The sequence below is a fragment of the Nyctereutes procyonoides genome, unplaced genomic scaffold, assembly GCF_905146905.1.
Source record: "Nyctereutes procyonoides isolate TBG_1078 unplaced genomic scaffold, NYPRO_anot_genome, whole genome shotgun sequence".
Lineage (NCBI taxonomy): Eukaryota > Metazoa > Chordata > Mammalia > Carnivora > Canidae > Nyctereutes > Nyctereutes procyonoides.
Window position 1 is genome coordinate 23,286,444 of NW_026575040.1, and position 26,593 is coordinate 23,313,036.

General features: G+C 40.7%; 2 protein-coding genes across 5 annotated transcripts in view; one reads left to right on the forward strand and one right to left on the reverse strand.

Annotated features, from left to right (window-relative positions):
- LOC129506220 (uncharacterized) overlaps positions 1 to 25,297 on the reverse strand; it is a 50,876-nt gene extending 25,579 nt beyond the window's left edge. The window contains exons 1-2 of the mRNA XM_055319688.1: positions 25,013 to 25,297; positions 19,581 to 19,663 (exon numbers count right to left, since the gene is read on the reverse strand). Of these exons, the coding sequence (XP_055175663.1) occupies positions 19,581 to 19,663; positions 25,013 to 25,297 (368 nt within the window). The remainder of the gene's footprint in view (positions 1 to 19,580; positions 19,664 to 25,012) is intronic.
- Positions 25,245 to 26,593, forward strand: part of DMXL2 (Dmx like 2) — a 156,873-nt gene continuing 155,524 nt past the window's right edge. For all 4 annotated transcript variants that reach the window (XM_055319683.1, XM_055319685.1, XM_055319684.1 and 1 more), the window contains exon 1: positions 25,245 to 25,372. In XM_055319683.1, coding sequence (XP_055175658.1) covers positions 25,286 to 25,372 — 87 coding nt within the window. In that variant the 5' untranslated portion in view covers positions 25,245 to 25,285. The remainder of the gene's footprint in view (positions 25,373 to 26,593) is intronic.

Consider the following 26,593-nt stretch of genomic DNA (forward strand, 5'->3'; position numbering starts at 1 on the left):
AAGGTACATAGGCAGAGGGAGAAGCAGGCTCCATGCACCGGGAGCCCGACGTGGGATTCGATCCCGGGTCTCCGGGATCGCGCCCTGGGCCAAAGGCAGGCGCCAAACCGCTGCACCACCCAGGGATCCCCTGTCTTTTCTCTTATTGATGTGATTTATCACTTTGATTGATTTGTAAATATTAAACCACCCTTGTTTTTTTAAATAAATTTATTTTTTATTGGTGTTCAATTTGTCAACATACAGAATAACACCCAGTGCTCATCCCGTCAAGTGCCCCCCCTCAGTGCCCGTCACCCATTCATCCCCACCCCCTGCCCTCCTCCCCTTCCACCACCCCTAGTTCATTTCCCAGAGTTAGGAGTCTTTCATGTTCTGTCTCCCTTTCTGATATTTCCCACATATTTCTTCTCCTTTCCCCTTTATTCCCTTTCACTATTTTTTATATTCCCCAAATGAATGAGACCATATAATTTAAACCACCCTTGTATCCCAGGAATAAATCCTGCTTGACCATGATGAATGATTGTTTTTAAATGTATTTTTGGATTCTGTTTGCTGACATTTTGTTGAACATTTTTTTTTGCGTCTATGTTCATCAGAGATATTGTCCTATAGCGCTCTCTCTCTCTCTCTCTTTTTGGTAGTATCTTCACTTGGTTTTTGGTATCAAGGTAATGCTAGCTGTGTAGAATGGATTCGGAAGCTTTCCTTCATCTATTTTTTGGAATAGTTTGAGAAGGACAGTTTTGACTGAAGAATAGGTGATACCTATTCTATTGAGAAGAATAGGCATTAAATGTTTAGTAGAATTCACCTGTGAGGCCATCTGGTCCTTGACTTTTGTTTGTTGAGTTTTCTAATGACTGATTCAATTTCATTGCTGGTAATCAGTCTGTTCAAATTTCCTATTTCTCTCTGACTCAGTTTTGGTAGGCTATACGTTTCTAGGAATTTATGTACTTCTTCTAGGTTGTCTGATGTGTTGACATACAATTTTTCATAGTATTTTCTCATAATCTTTTGCATTTCTAGGTGTCAGCTGTTATTTCCACTGTTTAATTTCTAATTTTGTTTGAGTCATCTCTCTCTATTTTTTGATGAGTCTGGATAAATGTTTATCAATTTTATTGATCCTGGGGATCCCTGGGTGGCGCAGCGGTTTGGCGCCTGCCTTTGGCCCAGGGCGTGATCCTGGAGACCCGGGATCAAATCCCATGTCGGGCTCCCGGTGCATGGAGCCTGCTTCTCCCTCTGCCTGTGTCTCTGCCTCTCTCTCTCTCTCTCTGTGTGTGTGTGACTATCATAAATAATAAATTAAAAAAAATTTTGTTGATCCTTTCAAAGAACCGGCTTCTTATTTCATTGTTCTGTTCTTTTTTTTTTTTTAGTTTTTTTTTTTAAAGATTTTATTTATTCATGAGTAACACAGAGAGAGAGAGGCAGAGAGAGAAGCAGAGAGAGAAGCAAGCTCCATGCAGGAAGCCTGACGCGGGACTCAATCCCGGGTCTCTAGGATCACACCCTGGGCAGCAGGCGGCACTAAACCGCTGTGCCACCAGGGCTGCCCCTTTTTTTTAGTTTCTATTTTGTTTATTTCTGCTCTAGTTTTACTTATTTCCTTCCTTCTACTGGCTTGGGGTTTTGTTTATTCTTTTTTTCTAGCTCCTTTACATGTAAGGTTTATCTGAGATTTTTCTTGCTTCTCGAGGTAGGCCTCTATTGCTATAAACTCTCTTAGAACAGATTTTGCTGTGTCCCAAAGATTTTGGATCATTGTTTTCATTTTGATTTGTCTCCTTGTATCTTTTTATTTCCTCTTTGATTTATTGGCTGACACATTCATTGTTTAGTGGCATGTTATTTAATCTCTGTGTATTTGATTTCTTTCTAGATTTTTTCTTGTGGTTGACTCCTAGTTTCACAGTGTTATGCTCAGAAAAGATGCATGGTATGACTTCAGTCTTTTAGAATTTGTTAAGAATAGTTTTGTGGCCTGCCATCTGATCTTCTGGAGAGTGTTCCATGTGCACTTGAAAAGAATACATGTTCTGCTGTTTTAGGATGGAATGTTCTGAATATGTCTGTTAGATCCACCTGGTCTAATATGTCATTCAAAGCCACTGTTCCTTGTTGATTTTCTGTTTAAATGATCTCTCCATTGATGTAAGCAGGGTGCTAATGTTCCCTACTATTATTGTATTGCTATTGATTACTTCCTTTATGTTTCTTAAAAGGGTGCTTTATGTATTTGGGTGCTCTCATGTTGGGTGCATAAATATATACAATCACCGTATCTTTTTTTTTTAATTTTTATTTATTTATGATAGTCACACACACACACACACACACACACACACACACACAGAGACATAGGCAGAGGGAGAAGCAGGCTCCATGCACCGGGAGCCCGACGTGGGATTCGAGCCCGGGTCTCCAGGATCACGCCCTGGGCCAAAGGCAGGCGCTAAACCGCTGCGCCACCCAGGGATCCCCATATCTTCTTTTTGGATTGTTCCCTTTATGATTATGTAGTGTCCTTCCTTGTCTCTTGTTAAAGTCTTAGTTTTAAAGTCAGTTTTGTCTGATGTAAGAATTGCTACCCCATCTTTCTTTTCACTTACATTTTCATGAAAAATGTTTTTCCATCCCTTTGCGTTCAATCTGTATGTGTCTTTAGATCTGAAATAAGTGTCTTGTAGGCAGCATATAGATGAGTCTTGCTTTTTTATCCATTTCATTACCTTATGTCTTTTGATTGGAGCATTTTGTTCATTGACATTCAAAATAATTATTGATAAGGTATGTACTTATTGCCATTTTGTTACTAGTTTTATGGTTGTGCTTGTAATTCTTCTCTATTCCTTTCTTCTTTCCTGGTTTGTTGCTTTCTCTATTCATATACTTGGATACCTTTTCTTTATTTCTTGTGTGTCTTTACCAATTTTTTTTGATTTGTGGTTACTATTAGGTTTATGCATAATATCTTGAGTATATAATAGTATATATATACTATACTATATATAATATATATACATATATATTATTTATTTGACACACAGAGAGAGAGAGCACAGCAGGGGGAGTGGCAGGCAGAAGAAGAGGGAGAAGCAGGCTTCAGAGCTTGACATGGGGCTCAATCCCAGGACCCTGGAATCATGACCTGAGCTGAGGGCAGACACTTAACCAACTGAGCCACTCAGCCACCCCTATTAAATAGTATACATTAAGTTGATGGTCATTTAAGTTTGAACCGATTCTAAAAGCACTAGATTTTTACTCTTCTCCTCCTCAAGTTTTAGGCAAATAGTGTCATCCTTTATACTGTTTTATTTTGTTAATTCCTTGACTGAACTTTATAGATATGTTTAATTTTATTGCTTGCGTGCTTCCTAATTTCTTACTCCTGCTTATGGTCTTTCCTTTTCACTCAAATAGTCCCCTTTAATATTTCTTGTAAGGCTGATTGAGTGGGAAACTTTTGTTTGTCTGGAAAACTCTTTATCTCTCTCACTATTCTGAATGATAGCCTTGCTGGATACAGTATTCTTCATTGCAGGATATTTTTCATTCAGCACTTTGGACATATCATGTCACTCCTTTCTGGCCTGCAAAGATTCTGCTGAAAAATCAAGTCATAACCTTGTGGGATGTCTCTCTTATGTAACTATTTTCTGTTCTCTTGCTGGTTTAAAAATTCTCTGTCACTACTCTTTGCTAGTTTAATTATGACGTGTGCTAGTGTGGACCTTTTTGGTGACTTGGGAGCTTTCTGTGCCTCCTGGTCTGCATTTTTGTTTCTTTCCCAGATTGGATATCTTTTTAGCTATTTTTTCTCCAAATACATTTTTCTGCCCCCTTTCCTGTTTCTTCTTGTTCTGGTGTTCCTGTAATGAGAATGTTGTTATTCTTGATGGTATTGCTGAGTTCCCTTAATCTATTCTCTTTCTTTAATAATCTTTTTCTCTTTCCTGTTCAGTTTGATTGTTTCCCATTTTTCTGTCCTCCAGATTGCTGAACCATTTTTCTGCTTCTTTGAGTCTACTGTTTATTCCCTCTAGCATATCTTTAATTTCAGTTATTGAATTCTTCATCTCTGATTGGTTCTTTTTTATATTTTCTCTCTCTTTATTGAGGGTCTCACTGAGATCCTTTACTCTTTTCTCAAGTTCAGTGAGTAGTTTTACTTAAAGTTCTCTATCAGACATATTATTCATCTCTATTTCATTTTGCTTTCTTGTTGTAATTTTGTCCTTTTGTTTCATTTAAGACAGTCCTCTGTCTCCTCATCTTGGCTAACTCTCTATGTCTGTTTATATGTGCTGGGAAAGTCAGCTATGTCTCCTGCTCCTCCTGCAAGTGGTGCCCTGAGGTGCAATGTCCCCTGTTCTCCAGAACCTGGTCTTTCAGAGGTGTCCCCTTTGTGTGTTGCATGTGCCCTTCTGTGGTACATTTGCCTTCAGTCCAGTAATCTACACTAACCTATTACTAATCTCCAGTAATGGCTTTCTTTGCCTGGGTAGGGTTTGGTCCTTGTGTTGTTAAGGGGCCATTATGGGGGCCACCTTGGTCTTGAGTTGTGCTAGAGCTGTGGCATTTGCCAGAGCTGCAGTCATAACTGAACTGCAGGGCACTCTCCTTGTATTATTCTCTGGGAAGCTTTTGTTGGTGAGTGGGGCCTTCAGTTAGACAGATGTCTGCCACTAGTCAACCGCTGGGCCCACAGTCAAACTGCTGTGTGTGGTTATCTTCCCCTCTCCCCAAGGCAGGAGTCATTTTGGACTCCTTTGCCCTAGCTTCTGTTGGAGCTGGTTGCACAATGCCAAGATTATGGTGCTGTTTTGGATGTACTCTTGCTGAGGCCTGGTTGGAGAAGGTAGGTGTGTAGAATGGGGTGGAGGAGCAGGGTGGGTGGTGTTAGCAAGGTTTGTGTGGGTCTGCTGTGGGAAGAAGCTTGGCACCAATTTGGAGAGCTGCCAATGACAGGCTGAAGGAGGCAAGTCTATGCAGAAGAGTGCAGGGGAAGGTCACACTGTTGGCAAGCGAAGTGGAGAGTGTTGACACTATGCTGTTTCCTGCAGGTGTCTGTGTATCTAGGCTGGGGGTGGGGGAGGGAAAGTGCCAGCCAGCTCTTTTGTTCTTGCAGAACTCTCCCAAAGATCCTTGTCCCTCAGTACATGCTCAGATTAGTAAATAAGTCACTTTCCTGTATACCCCAGGTGTTTTTCAAACTGCTGCTTCTATGCTGTATCCTAGAAGGGCTGTTTATTGTGCTGTCTCTATAAGGGTAGGGATTCAATTTCCTGTTGCCTTCTGGCTCTCCCAGATCTTAGCCCACTGATTTTTTAAAGTTCCAAGTGTTAAAACCCCACTTATTTAAAACCAAAGGGGCTTGCAAAATGAAGCCCTTTTGGTTTCCAAAGCCAAATATTATGGAGATTCATCTTCCCAATGTGGGTCCCCAAGGCCTAGGGTGCCAGTGTGGGATGCTTGTGGTGGTTCTCCTTCCCACAAACAGTCTCATGGGTCAGCTTGGTTCCCAACTATGTCTGTACTTTTCCTATTGTTTTCAATGTGGCCTCTCCTCTACGTTTAGCTGTGGAGAGTTTGTTCTGCCAGCCTTTGGTCACTTTTTAGGCTATTTACATTGATGTAGGTGTTATCTAGTTGTATCCATGGGATGAGGTCAGTTTGGGATCATCCTTTGCCATCGTCCCCAGAAGTCTTTGGAAAATAAGGAAAATAATACTAAAAACAAAATACCTACATTTCATTCCAAAAATTAACTAGGAGATTTTGTGCCTAACAATAAAGTGGTATGATTTCTGTGGAAAGAAATGCTTAGGTTTTTTAAAAATAAGGTAAAACCTCATACCAGTCGGAATGACTAAAATTAACAAGTCAGGAAATGAGAGATGTTGGCGAGGATGCAGAGAAAGGGGAACCCTTGTACACTTCTGGTGGGAAGGCAAGCTGGTGCAGCCAATCTGGAAAACAGTATGGATGTTCCTCAAAAAGCTGAAAATAGAGCTACCTTACGACCCAGCAATTGCACTACTAGGTATTTACCCCAAAGATACAAATGGAGTGATTCGAAGGGGCACCTGCACCCCAATGTTTATAGCAGCAATGCCCACAATAGTCAAAATATGGAGAGTCCAGATGTCCATAGACAGATGAATGGATAAAGAATACGTATTACTCAGCCATCAAATAAAAAAATGAAATCTTGCCATTTGTAGTGATGTGGCTAGAACTAGAGATATTATGCTAAGGGAAATAAGTCAATCAGAAAAAACAATTTTTTAAAAAGATTTATTTATTCATGAGAGAGAGAGAGAGAGAGAGAGAGAGAGAGAGAGAGATAGGCAGAGACACAGGAGGAGGGAGAATCAGGCTCCATGCCGGGAGCCCGACGTGGGACTCGATCCTGGGACTCCAGGATCGCGCCCTGGGCCAAAGGCAGGTGCTAATTCGCTGAGCCATCCAGGGCTCCCCCCACTTTTTTTTTTTTAAAGAGTTCAATCAGAAAAGACAATTTATGATCTTACTCATATGTGGAATTTAGGAAACAAAACAGGATCATAAGTGAAGAGAGGAAAAAATAAGACAAAATCAGAGAGAGAGAGAGACAAACCATAAGAGACTTTTTTTTATTTTTAATTTTTTATTTATTTATGATAGTCACAGAGAGAGAGAGAGAGGCAGAGACACAGGCAGAGGGAGAAGCAGGCTCCATGCACTGGGAGCCCGACGTGGGATTCGATCCCGGGTCTCCAGGATCGCGCCCTGGGCCAAAGGCAGGCGCCAAACCGCTGCGCCACCCAGGGATCCCCCATAAGAGACTCTTAATCATAGGAAACAAACTGAGGGTAATTGGAGGGGTGAGGGGTGGGAGGATGAAGTAATTGGGTGATGGACATTAAGAAGGGCACTTGATGTAATGAGCATTGGGTATTATATAGGACTGATGAATCACTGACCTCTACCTCTAAATCCAATAATACATTATATGTTAATTAATTGAACTGAAATAGAAAATAAAATAAAATAATAAAAAATAAGGTAAATATGTAAGGCTAAAATAGGTCTTTACCTACAATGTAATTTATAAGGCATAGTGTCTCAAAATAGATACATATGTGAAGAATCCATGTTGAATATGTCCTGCATTTTTTTTAAGATTTTATTTATTTATTCATGAGAGACAGAGAGAGAGAGAGAGGCAGAGATATAGGCAGAGGGAGAAGCAGGCTCCCCACAGGGATGTAGGACTTGATCCTGGATCCAGAGATCACCCCCTGAGCTGAAGGCAGATGCTCAACCGCTGAGTCACCCAGGCATTCCTTGTCCTGCATTTTGGTCTGACATAACCAGTGGTGATATATTTGCTTTCATTTTTATAGTTCTCCAACATCCTTTTCTGAGTCAATCCAGAGAGAAATGTCTTTCTTCTGGTTCTCTGTTATTTGCAGTCTAGCAACCAGTAATCTGTTCTCTGTATCTATGACTTTGAGGGTTTTGTTTTGTGTTTAGATTTCACATATAAGAAAGATGACACCATATTTGTGTTTCTTGGACTTACTTCACTTAGCATCATGCCATTGAGGTCATTCTGTGTTGTCGCAAATAGCAAGGTTTCATTCTTTTTACAGCTGAATACTATTTCAGTGTGTGTGTATGTGTATGCGTATCAAATTTAACTATTTATCCATCAATGGACCCTTAGGCTGTTTCCATATCTTGACTATTGTAAATAATGCTTCAGTGAACATGGAGGTGCGTAAATCTTTTGAAGTTAGTGTTTTCATTTTCTTCAGATAAATACCCAGAAGTAAGTTGCTAGACTATGGTCATTCTATTTTTTGTTCATATTTTGTTTTTGACCAACTTTAATAACTTCTTACTTAAAGACTGGCTTTGAAATACCATGCAATGTACTGGATAAGAAGGTGGTGAGGAGTGAGAGGTGGGGCTAGAAATACATAACTACTGTTTTTCTGTTAAAAATGTCTTTGTGTGTTTATATTATGAAAAAAAGACTTCAAAACATCCCAATTATGTTGTAGCAGTAGTGCTAGTAAATAGGTAAAATGGTTACTTTTATTGAGCAACTATTATGTGCTAGATCTTAAACATGGGATATGTATTATTATATTTAATCCTTACAATCACATTTTCAAAAGTATAGTTTTATTATCATTATTCATATGAAAACATTGAAGATCAGAAAAGTAACTCACCTAAGGCTATATAGTGAGTAACTGACAGAGGCACTATCTGAACATAACTCCTGATTTTATTTTTTTTTAAGATTTTATTTATTTATTCATTCGAAACACACAGAGAGGCAGAGACACAGACAGAGAGAGAAGCAGGCTCCCTATAGGGAGCCCAATGTGGGACTCGATTCCAGGACTCCAGGATCACACCCTGGGCTGAAGGTGGCGCTAAACTGCTGAGCCACCCGGGCTGCCCCTGATTTTAAATCCTGTGTTCTAACCTCCAAATTATATCAATGAAACCTGTCCAGTCCTATTTTTTTTTAAAGATCATTGGTCCTCTAATGTCTACATGTTGAATCACAGAAGAGTAGAGTTGAGGAAATTTCCATTTCTGGTATTTATTACAAATTTGCAGTGTGAAGTATAAAGATATCGTTAGTCATTTGTTTAGGGTGGTAATTGATCTTTGAGTTCTCTAAGTCCCACTTATTAGTATTTGGATGTTAGCCTGAGCCAGGGTTGACTTAAGCACTAGCAGGAACTTCTCAATTTATACATCTTGAAAGAAAAAAAAACAACATTTTACTGCTTCAGCCAAATATTATTATTATTATTGAAAATATTTTATTTATCTGAGAGTATAGTATACACGCGAGTAAGTGGAGAAATGGAGGAGGAGAAGAGGGACGAGCAGACTCGGAGCTGAGTGTGGAGCCCACCATGGGGCTCAATCTCACGACTCATGAGAGAATGTTGGTTAACTGACTGAACCACCCAGCCACCCCAGCCAAAAATTATTAAGTGCTTATTTTAGTGTTGGGCATAGACACTACTAATCTAGTTTATGGGGCCCGTAGACTCCTGGCTTAGTGAATGTAGAGACTTTGTATAGCCCCAGCTGCTAACTGAGGTCCTAGGGCAAGTGAGGAGTTTAAAAAAAGTTAGTTGAATGAATGGAGAATAAACAAAAGACACTTGTAAAATTACAACAAAGACAGAATGAATGGAAGCTTGTTTACCCAACTATGGCAAACTAGAATCAAGGGGATACTCCTTGATTTATTTAAGAGAAATAAAGGAAATGCCACAGATAAAATAAAGCAACATAGAAATGAGCAAAAACAAACCAATCCCAACCCAAAGCCCAAAACAAATTCCTTGCCTTTAGTAGCATTGGATTCAGGAGTGAGAATTGACCCTTATTTAAGAGAACTGGAATTGTGGATTCTGATCACATACTATATTAAGTGAAGTTTTACCACTATAAAAGATATATAGTATTTGCCTGAGAGGGCTCAGTAACATGGACACCTTTTCTGCTGATTTAATTAGGATGCAGGAATCAGATGATAGTTTTATTATAAACTTCTGTTGAATTTTCCAAACACACAATGCAAGAGGTGCCATTTTTTGAGCACCTAGTTCATAGTAAATGTTCAAAAAGTGGTCTTCTGATAATTTTCACCAGTAGTTTCACTAGGCTTGATAGTGTCTCCTTAGTGATATAAGTGTATCAGTTTATCAGTTTCACGTTAGGTGAAATTTAATAATTATTATTACCATTAAATTTGATCTGAAATACTTACATAGCACTTATTCTGTCTCTGCAGTGTCCTAGGTATTTTATATGTGTTTATTTAATTCTTACAACAAGAAGAGATAGGTGCTCCTGTCACCCCCATTTTACAGATTAGAACACTAGAGTATGGCATGGTTAATGTGCTGAAATCACATAATTAGCATGTGGTAGATCTAGGATTTGAACCTTGCGTGTTTCACTAGTCTATGTGTTACATTGCTTCACACCTGGGATTTTGTTCAGGAGAAACATCAAGAGAACCCTGTATCAGCCTCCTTAATAATCAGAATCTCTAGGAGTAGTACTTACATGTTAGATTTTAAAAGGCTTTCCAGCTGCTTCTACAATTAGGACAGCATCAATCAATGGGCAGACATTAAGGAACTAGCCCTAGGTTCCTCTTGCCATCATTGCTTGGGCAACTATCATGACAGAGTTGTCATCACCTATGCATGTATGTCAATTCTTTAGAATGGATGTCAGAAGCTTGGAGAAAATTCCCGAGACAGTAATGAAACATTCTTTTGGAATTCTGTAGCATTAATACTTGTGATCATTCAGAGAATGATACGGTGGAGAAAGACCTGACATTGATAAATCCGAGTTAAAAAGTGATTCAGTAGAGTTGAAGTCTGAATAAGATCGAGTTTTAGGAAATTTTGACCCATTTACTTTATTTATACTTCTCTTTTTTTCTTTCTTTCCTCTCTCTCTCTCTCATTCTCTCTCTTTCTCCTTTTTCTCTTGGACTTGGTACTCATGCTTTCAACTAACATCAGTTCTAAAGTCATTCAGCCAGCTTGGAATAAGGAGTATAGGTGTGCAGAAGCACACTCACACTGTAGTGGGTAAAGAAACCTCTAGGTGAGAGGCAGACAGACAGGGAGAAGGCTTGAGATGAAGGAGACAATGCAAGTGAACAAATGCTACTTGTGCAGAACGTCAGTCTGGAAACTTATGGACATAACAATATAACCTGACCATCAGTCTCTAGGAGATAACTGGCCTTCTGGGAGTATAACATGTACCTTGTTGCTTCTGTTTTTGTATACACCCTTCACATTTCTTTGTCTGGTGGATACTCCAAGAATCTGACAAGTTACAACTGATTTAGTAAAACACAAGGGCAAGGAGAAGGTTTCTAAAAGATACAGCAGATGGGGTACCAGGGTGGCTCAGTCAGTTGAGCTTCCAACCCTTGGTTTCAGCTTGGGTCAGAGTCTTGAGGTTGTGGGACTGTTGGGCTCTGCACTCAGCGGGGAGTCTGCTTGAGGATTCTCTCTCTCTCTCTCAAATAAATAAATAAAATCTTAAAAAAAAAAAAAGATACAGAAGCATCTCACAGACATCTAGAAAAGAAAGGCAATTGGGTCATACAGATTTCTGCCTGGAAATGCCAGAACCTGCTACCTCCAGTACTCATGGCCTCTGATCTCTGCTACTGTTTGTGCTCTACTTTGTTTCCTGCTTCTCTCTGCTGCCCAGCCTTTTCTGCTTATGTAGGGTTCCTCTGCTCCATAGTTTGGCCTTTCTTGCATTCACATCAGTCCAATCTACAAGGCATTTCAAGTCCTACACTCACCCTGAATCATCTCACAGTCTCTGTGTCCTAATGTCATATTCCCAGCTCAAAAAAGGATTGGTTCAGCTGGCCTACATGTTGGTTCTTATTTGAATAGTTGTATAGCCCTGATCTAATCAGATTATGCAAACCTTTGTGGGGGTCAGATGGGACAAAAATGCTTAGGGTTCCCTTTTTAGATTGGAAGGCAAGTGGAGGCAATTTCAAAGAAAGGGGCATGATTTTGATTGGCATCACAAAATGTCTTTTATTTGTGGTAGAATCAATCATTACTCTGTAGTTCTCAACACCATTATTGCATTGTATATGACTAAGGTTTTTGTGTGTTTTACTACTTCATTAGACTCTCAGCTCCTAGAGGGCAATATTTAGCATTGTATGACCTCAATATCCTTCTGTTTCCTCATTTATAAGAAGGGATCTATGAAAGTATCTAGGTAACCAGGTGTTTGGTAATGTGCTCAGTAAATATCTATCAATGTTATTTTCTCTTCTTTGTAGCATAATTTAGTCTTCCTGTTCCTGACATACCAACAGTAAGTGGCATTCAAAATTTTGTGAATGTGTGTGTGGTTGAACTGCATTCTTAGAAAGTCATGAATGGGTTTAGCCATAAGGGTACGTGTGGGATCACTTCTTTCCTAATAATTATCTTAATTGTTCTCTCTCTCCCGGTTCATTCACTGTTCCATTGTGTAAGTGCCACAGGTTAATCTCCCTAAGTCACAGCTCTTATATAGCATATGTAAATTATTTGTTTATATACCTTTAATCTATACTAAATATGTCCTTGCGATCAGAAAACCTATTTTTCTACCTTTGTATGTTTGTATCCTCTACCTTTGTATATATGTGTACCTGGTATGAAGGAGCTCAGTTTTTGTCTTTTTTTTTTTTTTTTTTTAGGATTTTGTTTTTATGTAATTTCTATACCCAACATGGGACTCAAATTCACAACCCTGAGATCAAGAGTTGCATAATCTACCAACTGAGCCAACAGGCACCGCTGAAGGACCTCAGTGTTAAACCAGTTTCTGAATATGTGGCTTTGAGCTCATATTCGAGCAGAAATAGATAGCTAAGCTATAATGCATCAGAAAATATTATCCAACATTTGGAAATGAGCAAAAGAAATGATTGGATGTCTCTTCGGTGAAGTGTTAGGCTTTGCCTGAGGGAATTTTAGGGATTATTGGATTCTATTTGATTGATTTGCTATTGATGAGGCTTTTTTTTTTTTAAGATTTTATTTTTAAGTAATCTCTCCACCTAATGTGGGGCTCAAACTTACAACCTGGAGATTAAGAGTCACATCTCAACTGAGCCAGTCAGGCACCCTGAGACTATTTTAAAACTGTGAGAGTAGAAGTTAAATTTTACAGTATTGATAGCTTACAAATAATTCATGGTCATAGCAATGCAAATAAACATTAAGAATATAAATTCTGTAAGTCAAATTCCCATTTGAACTAATTTTTAACATCTTACCACTTTCCTCATTAATGAGTTGAATGAGATATTTGGCACAATTTCATTTTATATTTGCATGGAAGTAGAGTTTTTTAACTTTTCAAATAGTGTAGTTTAATAGAAATAATGTGATAAATCCTGTAATGGAGACCCTAAGATTTGTGGGATCATAAGGTGGGATCAATTTATTTGATATCACTGGGGAGAGAAGATTTTACCCAGGAGGTGATTTTTGAGCTGGGGTTTGAAGACAAAGTTGAATTGATATCTGGTTGTGGTGAGGAGAGGGAAGTGAGCAAAGAAAAATTGACAGGCCAAAGCAACTGTAGATATGGTGGGTCTGTCTCTGGCCCCCACTGCTTAAGAAGTATGAGCCTTAGAACTACCACTGTCTCCTCCATCACTTTTCAGAGATGGTGACATTTCAGAGTTAGGCCTCCTGTTGCTATTGTAAGGCTATGGAAGTCATCAGAGGCTCCAAAATCAAAGGCCCAGTAGGGATTTGACCCCTTTAGGTATCCCAACACATATTCTGTGTAGACTTATTCAGGGTATAGTATTCACTGAAATTTTAAAACAAATTTAGACATGGCATTTGTATTCATATTTGAAATTCTGTATATAAGTGTGTGCAAATGATTACATTTTAAAAAGAGTAAAATATATTCCTTCAATCTCTTATATTCTCATTTAAAATCTAATTCTGCAATAGGAAAACTGACATAGATTACATACTAATCATGGTTTCCTAGTTTCTTAATTTAACCTCTTCATAGACTTGAAAGGCCACCCTTTGTTTGAAAACTTAAAATCAGGGGCATCTGGGTGGCTCAGTCAGTTAAGCGTCTGCCTTCAGTTCAGGTCATGGTCTCGGGATTGAGTCCCTCACTGGGCTTCCTCCTCAGAGGGTAGTCAGCTTCTCTCTCCCCCTCTGATCCTACTCATGCTCTTTCTCACTATCTCTATCTCTCAAATACAATCTTACAAAAGGAAAAGTTTTAAATCATTATATGTTTTCTCAATTTAAAAGCAATGTATATATGTCCATTGTGGAAAAATTGGAAACAAATGTACAAGAAAATTAAAATTAAACTTGTTCATAATTCTACCAACCGGACACAGGACCTGTTAAAATACTTTCCAGATTTTTTTCTTTGTACTAGTTTATTTTTAATTTAAAAAATATGGCTGTTTATTTTTTTTTAAATTGAAGCGAAATTCATATAACATGTGAACAATTAAAAATGAACAAGTCAAGGGCATATAGTTCAAAAAACATTTTCATCACCACATAAGGAGACCTAGTACCCATTAAACATTTACTACCCATTTCTTCCATTCCCATGCTCCTGGCCATCACTCATCTGTTTTGTCTCTATGAATTTACATATTCTGGATATTTTGTATAAATGGAATCATACAATATGCAACCTTTGTGTCCGGCTTCTCTCATTGAGCATACTTTGAGGTTCACTCATGCTATATAGCATGTATCAATACTTCATTTCTCATTATGGCTGAGTAATTTTTTTAATATATATACCACTGTTTATCCATTCATCCATCAATAGACAGTGATTTCTTTTGACAATCTGTTTTTTAAAAATATAAAACCTTAATATGTCCTGAATATTTTTTTATAATCTTGCTTCTGTAGTCACAGGAATATGCCTATACAAATGTGCTTGCAACATTTAGAATGAGATTGAAAGGAGAATCAAGTTAGAACTTCAGTTATTTTGTTAACAACTAATGCATGTCAGCACACCCACACACGTACATACATGCCATCACTACCAACACCTCTGGAGTCAGCCCCTCCTGAGTTTTCTCATTTCTGCCTCCAGATATGAATTTTTTCTTACAGAGGGGACACTATGAGGAAATGTTGATTCCTGTCCTCTCTCACCTCTCTTTAGGGGTGTGGAGTTAGGGGGGTCCAGTCTTTTGGTCATCTTAGCCATGCCTAAGAGTGTTGTACTGTACTTGGTGATCTCAATACCATAGTGCCTGGTCTCTAACCAGTAAGAATACTAAGTTCATGTTATTCTGTAAGTCTAGGATGAGATTAATTTATTACTCCCTATTTAAAGTTTTATTTTTCTCAAACACCATGCCAGCAAGACTAATTCATTTCTCCAGAGCCATTGAGTGGTCTGTTTATTACTTGGTAGGCCATACCTAGCTTCGATAACTAATTCCAAGTATTGTTTAGTTCTTACCCCTTATCTTAATGCCACTAGCCTTCTTTCCCAATAACCACCATCTGCCACTCCCCAGAAGATGAAGTATTTTGTTTTCTGAGGCCTTGGGAAGCTATGTGAGTTTTAAAATATTTGTGATTTTTACTAACTCAATTTACATAATGTACCCCTAGTACAGTTAATAACTACTTGGCTTAATAAACATTTCTTGAGTTCCTACCATGTTCCAGGCACTTTGCCAGGCTTTAGAATTAAAAAGAAAGAAAGCTAAAAATGAATTAGGATTAGGAATAATTCTAACAGAGACACAAAAAAGTAGTGCCTTAAACAAGACAGAAGTTTATTTATCTTTCATGTAAAAATCTAGATGTAGAAAAAAAAATCTAGATGTAGAAGCTCATGGCTGATAAGGGGACTCCATGAATGTCTGGGACTCAGTGGAAAGCTTACTTCCAACTTTTTACTATGCCATCCCTAGGAATGAGCCTCATTCTCATGTTCCAAGATGTCGCTCCTGCCATCATATCTATATTTTAGAGAAACATGATAAAGGAAGGATGAGACATAAAGAGTATGATAGCTATCTTTTAAAAAAAATTTCCAGATACTGCTATATATTTCATCTTCAGCTAATATCTTATTTGTCAGAAGTTAGCAACATGGGACACCTGGGTTGCTCAGTGGTTGAGTGTCTGCCTTTGGCTCAGGTCGTGATCCCAGGTCCTGGGCTTGAGTCCCACATCGGGCTTCCCCCAGGAAGCCTGCTTCTCCTTCTGCCTATATCTCTGCCTCTCTCTCTGTGTCTCTCATGAATAAATAAATAAAATTAAATTTAAAAAAAGAGCGAGAGAGAGAACTTAGTAACATGAACGAATAGCAACACATAGGCTGGGAAATGTAGTCTTTATCCCAGGCATCGGTTTCCCAGCTAAAAACTGGAGATTCTAATGAGGAAAGAGCAGGTAAGGAAGAAGAAAATCAACAACTGTCATCAAGACACAGTCCCTGCCCTCTGGACAGATAAGGGAAGGAAATACCTGTAAGAATGCATAACAGGGGATCTAATTCACACTGGGCAAAGCTCTCTAGAGATAGGGGCTTCTGAACTGAATTTTTAAGGAAGAGTAGAAATTAGTCAGGCAAAGGGCATGGTGGTGGTCGGTGGTGCTGATGGTGGTAAGGGAAATCCTACATAGAGGAAGTAGCAACTTTCCAGAAGCTGAAAGATTATAGGAGTGAGTAGCACTTCATTGTGGTTGCAGTGTATGTTTAAAGATCAGGAATACTAAAAGATGAAGTTGGAAAGATAAGCAGGTAGGTTAGCTCATGTCATATCTAGTCTACATTGCATAATAATTATTTAGAGTGACAAAATATTTTGAAAAAAAGTTCCCTCTTAAGCTCTCATTTAAATGTTTATGAAACCACTAAACATTGATATTTAAGAAAATCAGTAATATTTGTAGAGCATCTTACTTTTCACAGTACAATCATAAATAGTGCAAAGATAGAAGCCATTTGCTACAATTCCTCTAAGATGATCAGTCTTCTCCGATCCTAGCAACAAAAGAATCCAACTAGATCAAAATTTTCCTTATTTACCTGCTTATAAGTTTCATAAGGATTAATCTCTGCTTCCTCACAAAAAGTGTCTAAAAATTGCTCTGTGTTCAGTGTATCCATATTAGAGACAAAAAGCTAAAAAGCCTAAGGTGTGAGTTAAATAGCTAAGATTCTGAGTGGTAGTCACCAGGAAGACAGTAATTTGATGCTGCCTCCAGCAGAGGACATTCTTTTAGAGGTCCTGGACTCAATTCCAATGCCCCACCCTGCCAAAATCAAGCAATTCTCAGACACCAGCAGGGTGTCCAAGAATTCAACTCAATTCTGACACTATCTACCCAGAGATAGTATCAGATGATTCTACAGGTTAAGGGTTATCCTGAAAGACTGTCCTTCACTCCCCACTTCAGATGCCAGTTGCAAGCCCCGGGCTGTTACCTGTGCTTCTGAACCAACTGGCTACTGATGAAAGGTTCCAGTGACCTTCTCCTTAGGTCAGATTAATTTGTTAGAGGGACTCAACAGAATTCAGGGAAACATTTAAATTTACCAGTTTATTAAAGGATATGACAAAAGATACAAATCAACAGATGAGATACATAGGGCAAGGTCACAAACAAGAAAGAATCTGTGTTCTGGGAGCCTGGGGCTCAGCTTGTTGGTACGCAGAAATGTTCTGCTTCCCCAGGCATGGGAGTTCTCAAAAAAAGGACCTATAAGCTATCTTCTTGAGTTTTTCACAGAAGCTTCATTAATAGTCATGATTGACTAAGTCATTGGCCATAGGCTCATTCAATCTCAAGCCCCTCCCCCCTCCTTGGAGGTGTGGTATGGGGAGAGGTAGGGCTGAAAGTTCTAACCCTCTAATCACAGGCTTGGCTTCTCAGGCTATCAGCCACCAGCCTTAGGTGGGGTCCAAAAGTCACCTCCTCAACATGACAAAAGACACTTAGAACCCTCTCAATACATAGGAAATTCCAAGGGTTGGGGAGGCAGAGGGCTGTGACCAGGAACTGCCGATGAAGACCAAATATATATTTCTGAGTCACCAAATACATATTTCTTCTAAATCACAACACTGCAAGCATCATAATAAATATGTAAATATTTTCATCCTATAAGTGCGTTCTTTTTTTTTTTTTTAAGATTTTATTTATTTATTCATGAAAGACACAGAAAGAGGGGTAGAGACACAGGTAGGAAAAGCAGGTTCCCTGTGGGGAACCCGATGCAGGGACTCAGGCACTGATCCTCTGGGACTCTGGGATCACGCCCTAAGCCAAAGGCAGATGCTCAACCACTGAGCCACCCAGGTGTCCCCTATAAGTACATTCTTAACTCAAACAAAGCAAAAAAGTAAGTCGGTGGCCATGGAGATGACCAGAGGTAGAGTTTCGGTCTGTGATAAAGAGGGTTTGCACAGATGGGTACAGTAATTCTTGCTATATCCTTCTGCAATATGACTTTTCTGCTCCTCCCATCGAAAGATGGAATTTATTTCCCTATCTCTTGAATCGTGATGCCCCTGTGACTTGTTTTGACCAAGAAACACAGTGGAAATAATTCTGCGTATTACCTTTGACACTGGGCCTGAGACTGGTATGGAAGTCTGTCTAGCCTAGGAATGATGAGAGGCCACATGGAGGGAAAGTAAGGCAACCCAGCTAACAACTAGCATCAATTGCCAGCCATTATGCCATCTTGTACCTTCTACCCCAGTGACCCCTCCAGCTGAATGCAACCATATGAGTGAGCCCAAGTGAAACCAGCAGAACTCTTTATCCAATGCACAGAGCATAAGAAATAATAAATTGTTTTAAGCCACTAAGTCTTAGGGTAGTTTGTTACATAGCAATAGGTAACTGAAATAGGATCATTCCCTTGATATTTTAATTTAAAATACATTACCACTATAGCATATGACTCAAAAGCAATGAAGGCAAGGGTGCTTGAGTGGCTCAGTCAGTTAAGCTTCCAACTCTTGGTTTCAGCTCAGGTCACGGTCTTATGGGTTGTGAGATGGAGCCCCATTTAGGGCTCTGCACTCAGCAGGGAGTCTGCTTGAGATTCTCTCTCTCCCTGTCTCTCTACCCCTCCTCTCTGCACACTCTCTCATAAATAAATAAATAAATAAATAAATAAATAAATAAATAAATAAATAAATAAATAAATAACAATGAAGGCTTGCTATCACATCCATTTCAAGTTTAGTGTAACAGACTACAAAATGAACTGGTAATAAGGAGTCAGAGTGTTCATTACTAACACCTGAAGAAAACAGCAGCTTAAAGTGTTAGATATCTGTAAGACACCTGTAGGGGTCTCCAGAACTAGAGGGAACATTCAGACATGGATATTAGAAATAGAAAGCAGAATCAGACTTATACCACATGATCTTACCCATATGTGGAACCTAAAAAATAAAACATGAGTAAATAAAAACATGGGTATTAGATTCCTGAAACAAACATACTCACTTGGAAAATTCAATATTTAAAACACACAGTTTACCATTAAAAAACTGATAACAGATATATCAAAGAGCATTACGGCACTCCAGATTTATGAGTAGAGATTCCAGTTACCTTTGTAGGTAAGAATGAGAATGACAAAAATGATGCCCCTTGACGCATGAAGATAAAATCCTTGAGTTCTGTGGTATGGCAGTTACCCTCCAAGAAGGCCCCTAGTGATTCTCATTTCCTGGTACTCATTCTCTTGGGAAATATGCTCCCTAAATTATGGCTAACCTGTGTATCCAGTAAAATATGGTGGAAGTAGTGGTGTATGAATTCTGAGGTTGGGTTATAAAGATATTGCAGTGTCCAGCTTGATCTCTCCCTTGATCACTTACTCTTGGGGAAGCTGGTATGTCTTGAGTACACTCATGCAGCCCTATGGAGAGGACCACATAGTGATGAACTGGGGGTTCCAACTAGCCACTAGGATCACCTTACCAGCCATGACAGTGTGTCATCTTGGAAAAAGGTCTTCTAGTCTCAGTCAAGCCTCCAGGTGACTGTAGCTCTGGCTGACACTCCTTTAAAAGAGGTTTATTAAAATTACCATTTATTTACCATAAAATTCAGTGATTTTAAGTGTACAATTCAATGATTTCTAGTAAATTTACAGACTTGTGCGGTTATGACCATGATCTAAATTTAGAATATTTTCATCATGCCAAAAGAAATGCCATGCCCATTAGCAGTTACTTCCCTTTCCACTACCAGCCCCAGGCATTCACTATGTATTTTCTGTGTCTACATCTTTGCCTTTTCAGAAAACTTAATCTAAATGGAATCATGTAATATATCATCTTTTGTGTCTAGCTTCTTTTTAGTGCCTAGCTGACATTTTGAGAGACTCTGAATTAGAACCTCCCAATGAAGTCACTACTGAATTCTTGATGCACAGAAATGGTGTGTCTATTGTTGAAGTTAGCCACTAAGTTTGGAAGTAATTTGTTATACAGTAATAGACAAATAGTACACATGAGTGTGTAATTACTGCTGGGAAACTAAGTCCCTCTGACATCCATGTTCCATTAAACCCAACCCCAAAGGTTCAACATTTGTTACATTAAAACTTGTGGACATGAGAAATTATACTTTACAGTTGTATTGGCATGTTCTGTTAGTGACACAAAACTGTTACCTTTCTATTTTTTAAAAGAAGGTCACTTCCAAATCAGAAGAAAAAGTCTCCACTTTATTTTTAGGTCTACACAGAAGACAGGGTAAGTGAGGAAGAAATGAATTGTGGATAATTAAAATGGGGTGGGTGGGCTACTAAGGAAACTTACTATATTAGCCTGGAAGGAGATTTGGTTGGTCACTTTGGATAACAAAAGACTAGGCTGTAATTGCAGGAGACTTAACTAGCCAGTTGCACACTTAGATTTTGCTATCAAGAAGTCTTTTAGGGGCACCTGGGTGGCTCAGTCGAGTTAAAGCATCTGACTCTGGATTTCAGCTCAGGTCATGATCTTAGAATCCTGGGATTGAGCCCTGCATTGGGTTCCATGTTCAGTGCAGAGTTGGCTTGAGATTCTCTCTCTCCCTCTGACCTCCTCCCTGCTTGTGCACACCTGCTCTTTCTCTCAAATAAATAAATCTTAAACAACAACAACAACAACAACCAAAACAAATGGGGCTCCTGGGTGGCTCAGTCAAGTGTCTGCTTTTGGCTCAAGTCATGATCTTGGGGACCTGTGATCAAGGCCCATGTTAGGTTCCCTGCTTGGAGGGGAGTTTGCTTCTCTCCCTCTGCCTCTCCACTCTACTAGTGTTCTGTCTCTCTCTCTCTCTCTCAACTAGATAAATAAAAATTTTTAAAAGTCATATAAATAATTCAGGAGGGAAGAGAGGAACAAGTAGATGCAGGCTCCAGATTTTGAGTTGAGACCAAATGGAAGAAGGAAGAGGTTTGCAATTTTACAACTGTGGAATGAGTCAAAACTTCCTGGAATGCTGTAAAACAAGAGCCAATTGTGAAATGCTTTAAATAATAGTGAGTTAATAATGCCTTGATAATAGGAGTATAATTTATTGTTTGATGATGGTCTTTACTCAGTTTCTAATGTCGTGAAGGTTGAAGATTAAGAGATTCATCTAGAATCCAGAAGTAGCAATGGTTTTAAAGCTTGGAAAATATTTATCTTTTTTTTTTAAGATTTTATTTATTTATTCATGAGAGACAGAGAGAGAGGCAGAGACATAGAGAGAGAAGCAGGCTCCATGCAGGGAGCCTGACGTGGGATTAGATCCCGGGTCTCCAGGATCACACCCTGGGCCAACAAGTTCATTTCTTGTTATGCAGCTATTATTCACTAAAATACTAGCTTCTATAACACATATACCATTTTTTTCTGTTATTCAGTATGTATTATTGTTTAGCAAGATATTTGCCTTTAAGTATGAGCATGATGTTGAAATTTTTTCAAATTTATTATTTTGCTGCATGTTTCCAGTTTTTACTGAAATGTTTGTCTACACGTATTGTTTGTCCACATGTACTAAATATCTTATAAAAGAAATTTATTTAAATTTGTTGTATTTAACCTTGATTGCTTTATACCAATTTTTACTGATATGTGCTGTATATATATAAGAATTCTCAAAAATGTATTTGATATGTGGCATGCTTTTCTGTTGCTAGTACCAAGATGTAGCACCGATATTTGTCTTCACGATACTTCACATAAAGGTGGGGCTCCATCTACTGAATATTTTTTTTGTGTGTTTTGTTGTCTGTTATGTTTTCACTATTTTTTTTAGCTATATGACTTAGTACCTTTGTGATTATAATATATAAATATACAAAACCTGTGATTTCCTAGAACTTAATTACTGTACATTGTATACTATATTAACATGAGCATGTAATACTTCCCTCCACAAAACCACTGTAAAATCTTTTAAGTACTTTCACAAATATATACATGTATAATGAAAGGTATTTATTTCCGCCATAAATTTTTCTTGCAAGATTGGATGCTTTTATTTACATTCAAACCTTGTATTTCAGTGAATAAAGTACAGTTGACCCTTAATCAGCATGGGTTTGAAGTGTACAGGTCCACTTATACATGGACTTTTTTTTGATAAATACAGTTCAGTACTGTAAATGTGTTTTCTCTTGCTTATGAGTTTCTTAACCTCCTTTTCTCTAGCTTACTTTATTGTAATACATATAACATACAAAATATATGTTAATTGACTTTTTTATTATCTGTAAGGCTTCCTGTCAGCAGTACGCTATTAGTAGTTAAGTTTTGGGAGAGTCAAAAGTAATACAGGGATTTTTTTACTGCACTGGCCCTCACAGGAACAGGATTTAGAAGTCCGGATGGCCAAGGGGACAGGAAAGGAGGAGAGCATTTGAAAAACTTGCTCTGGCAAGGCAAGCCTGATCTCAGAGGGCTTGTTATCATCAAACATTCCAATGTTCCCCTTTCACAGCTGGTAGCAGCAATGCACAGTGAAGGAGAGAGAACCACCCTGTCAGGCATCACCTGCTCGGCCCTTACGCCCTGAGGCCTGCTGTCCAGACCTGCACAGGAGTCCGCTCTATTCAGTCCCCGCTTCTGTTTCCTGTGGGTTTCTTTCTTTCTTTCTTTCTTTCTTTCTTTCTTTCTTTCTTTCTTTCTTTCTTTTTTTTTTTTTTTTGATTTTAAAAATGTATTTATTCATGAGAGACAGAGACAGAGAGAGAGAGGCAGAGACACAGGCAGAGGGAGAAGCAGGCTCCATGCAGGGAGCCTGACGTGGGACTCGATCCCGAGACTGCAGGATCACACCCCCGGCTGAAGGCTACGCTAAACTGCTAAGCCACTCGGGCTGCTGAACCCTTGCATTGTTCACGGGCCAACTGTGCTATGATTCAGGTGCTGCAAAACAGAGAAAATAAGACTCTGATCCTGACATAAAATATCTAAGACTCTAGAGGAAGAAACAGACCCAAAACAGTAACTGATATGTGTGTTTCAAGAGGAAGAAGCCTTGGGGGTGGATAAGGAAGGCTTTATTGAATAGGTGATTTTTAAACTAAATTGTGGTTTACCAGGTCAATAAGAGGAGGAAGGGCATTCCAGAGAGAGCAGAGAGCATGAACCAAGACAAGGAAGCATAAAACAATATAGTACGCTCTGGAAATGGCGAATAGCTCAGTGAGGCTGGAGAATAGGGGGTGTGGGGGGAACATTCTGAGATAAAACAGAGGACTCCACAGAAGTCAGAATGCATGGGTCTGTCTGCCAAACTAAGGAGTTTAGACTTCAACCTCTAAGGAGAGGGGATTATAAGTGGAGGAATTTTTTCCTTAAAAAAAGATTTTTCCAACTGCAGTGTGCCGGAGAGCAGAGATGGAAGGCAAACTAGTTAGGAAGCCATTACGGCAATTAAATGAGAATGGTGAGGTCTGGAATGAAAGTAAATAGCATGGGGGAATGCTCAGGGTCATGAATGAGGGACCTTGATAAATGACTCTTAGATTTGGGCAGGAGAGGAAGGAGCCAAAAGCAGCTCTGTGGTTTCTAGCCTGGGTGACTTGAGGGAGGTTACAGCACTAAACAAAAATGAAAATGTCCTAGGTCTTTGGAAATTAATCTTGGACTCCTTCTCTATTCCAGGAACATACTACCAATCTCTGGCAGGCCTGTGCCTCCTATCTTCCCCATTCTTCTAATTATCCTTCACAGTGCTACAAAGTCATCTTCCTGAAGCAGCTCTGATTGTAGACGTTTCTGCTCAGAAACATTTGATGGGAGTCCCCACTGCATGCAGGATGAAATCTAAACTTCTTCAGGTACAGTCAAGACTCTCCTTGTTCAGGCAGGCCACAGGCTACCTCTTGGATACCTTTATCTTGCTAAGTATCTTTTCCTTTCACCACTCTCTGTAGCATTTGCTCCAAACATTAATCTTTGTTCCCTAACGCATTCTGTCATTTTATACCTTGAAGCCTTAGCTCCTGCTATTTTCCCCATTTGAATGCAGTTTCTTGCCCATCTGAAGTCTCAATCACACTTTTGGCGTCCTGCCTGGTTTTTCAGACAGTTGGGTCTTGGAATCCCTTCTATTCCCTTACCCTAGTGATTTCTACGCAGTAGAGGTTCAAAAATTGGTGATGGATTTACCTGGAGCAGGGATCTGAGTCCTGCATCCCAACCCACCGAAAGTTTAGCGTATAGTCTGGAAAAATGAGACGATTCTGCGAATCCATGACATCACTCATGAAAAAGAGTCTAGAGGAGTCACCTGTCTCTAGGGCTTCCTTTCGCTATCTAGAACATCCGTGACAAAAGGTGGAAGCAAAATAATTTGCGGTCAGGGGAGTACGGCTTCTCCAAATAGTTGGAAGATGCCTTTATTGTTTATGCAAAATAAAATACCTGGCGTACTGAGGCCCTACGGGATCTCAGATCTTCCGAGACGGAATCTCCCGGTGACTGGCGTCCTCCTGAGGTCAACTGCCCTGACCGTCGCGCGGTGTCCCCGGGAGTGGGTCAAACCCTCGGCAAGCGGGAACCGAGGCGTACCCCCAGGGCACTGCCGGGCCCCGCCCCGCCCCGCCCCGCCCCCGCCGGCCGCAGCCCCGAGGCTCCGAGGAACTCCCGCACGTCTGCGCGCGCAATCCCGGGACAGGGTCCACGCGGCGCGCGCAATTGCCCTGGAAACCACTGCGCGCGCACGCGCAAACGCGGGGCGGGGAGCAGGACTGAGCTAAGAGCTTAGCGGCTGGAGGAGGGGTTTGCCCTCCCAGTCTCCCGTAGCTTCCCTCGAGGGTGGGCGCGCGCGCCGCCCTTCTCCCTCGGGCGGAGCGTCCTTTCCAGCACGCTCCCGGCTCACGCGCTCCCCGGTCCCCCCCCCCCCCCCCGCCTCACACGCACCCTTGCGCTCCTCCCGCAGTTGTGCGCCGGTGCAGCAGGCAGTGGGAGCATCCGGGCATTTCCGCTAGCGAGCGGCGATCCCGGCGGCGGCAGCGGTCGCGGAGCTTCCCATGGCAGGGACGGGGAAGGGGGACGGCGAGAGGGGGGCGAGGCGTTAAGCCGGAGCCGCCGCGGGGTGGGTCCCGAGGGAGGCGGAGGGGGAGGCGCTCTCGCGGTCCGGCGCGGGGCTCGTCGCTCCTCTCGCGCGGTCCCCCGCCGGTCCGGGCTCCGGAGATGCATCTGCATCAGGTCCTCACCGGGGCTGTCAACCCTGGAGACAACTGCTACTCCGTGGGCAGCGTCGGGGATGTCCCCTTCACGGTGAGCGGCGTCCGGGAGCTCGGGGGGGGGGGGGCACCGGGGCCCGAGATCCGCTGTCCCGGCCCACGCCTCTCCGGGGAGGCTGTGCGGTGTTGGTGGGCCCCACCTGCGCCCCCTTTGCAGCCCTGTTTCGGGGGAGGGGGAAGCGGGCGTGGGACTGTGAGTCCTGCGGCTGCGGTAGGAAATTACCCTCCAGGGAGAAGGATTAGGAGTGCACCGCACTGTCCGTCCTCAGCAAACGGGCCCCGGGGGTGACTGGACTAGAAGGTTCCTCTCCTAGGGCGGCCCCCGGGTCTGCGGTGCAGGAAGATGGTTGCAGTCGCCGAAACCCCGGAGCGTCCGTTTCGCACCTGCTCTGGGCGTGGAGGCGAGGACTTGGTCTCGTCTCGGAGCAGGGAGGCGATGCTGCACCTGGCTCCCTCTGCCCGCCGTGTAGGGCAGCGAGCAGCGTCCGAGCCTGTGGCTTTCAACCCCAGGCGACCCGACCTTCTTCATTTCCTGACATGCACAGTCTTAATTCCAGCAAGGAAATAGAACATTTCATTCTTTGCCCCCGAAAAGTCTAAATGGAAGGCTTCGAGTGACAGTGGCCTGGAAAGCTAATTATCACGAGATCACAGTTTGGTAACCTTCCTAGGTAATGTTTAATCCGTTTGCGAGGTAGGCTGGTTTGTTTTTAAACTAAGGCAATGCAAAAATTTTATAACTGTTTTTGTTCTTGCTGTTTGTACGTGTAAAGTGTGTGTAAACAGTAACGTGTTAGAACCTCTTTCAGATCTCCATGAAAAAGACATGTTTTCTCAATGAGCTTGGACGGATCAGTGCTTTTGGAGAATGGATGTCGTTAGTATAGCTAATTCAAACTAAGCCCTAGAGATTCTTTTTATCCATAGATAGACTCCCATGGAGCAACGTGAGTTCCTTTTCCGTATGAAATTTATACAGGGTCCCCCTTAGAAGGCACTGTAGGCACTAAGATCTTGATTAAATACACATTGTTATTGATGACTTGTGCTTGATAGAATTCGAAATAGCATAATGATACGCTTTTTAGACAAATAAAACACTTTGGTCTGATGTCTTCTTTCCAACAGCGTGTTTTGAAAGCTGCAGAAATAAGAAAAGGTCCAGCAAAACTGCAGAATCATTATGTAGCACAGTGCATTCTGGAACAGAATTTGTCTATCATTATGATACATTAAAAATAACCCCACTAGATTG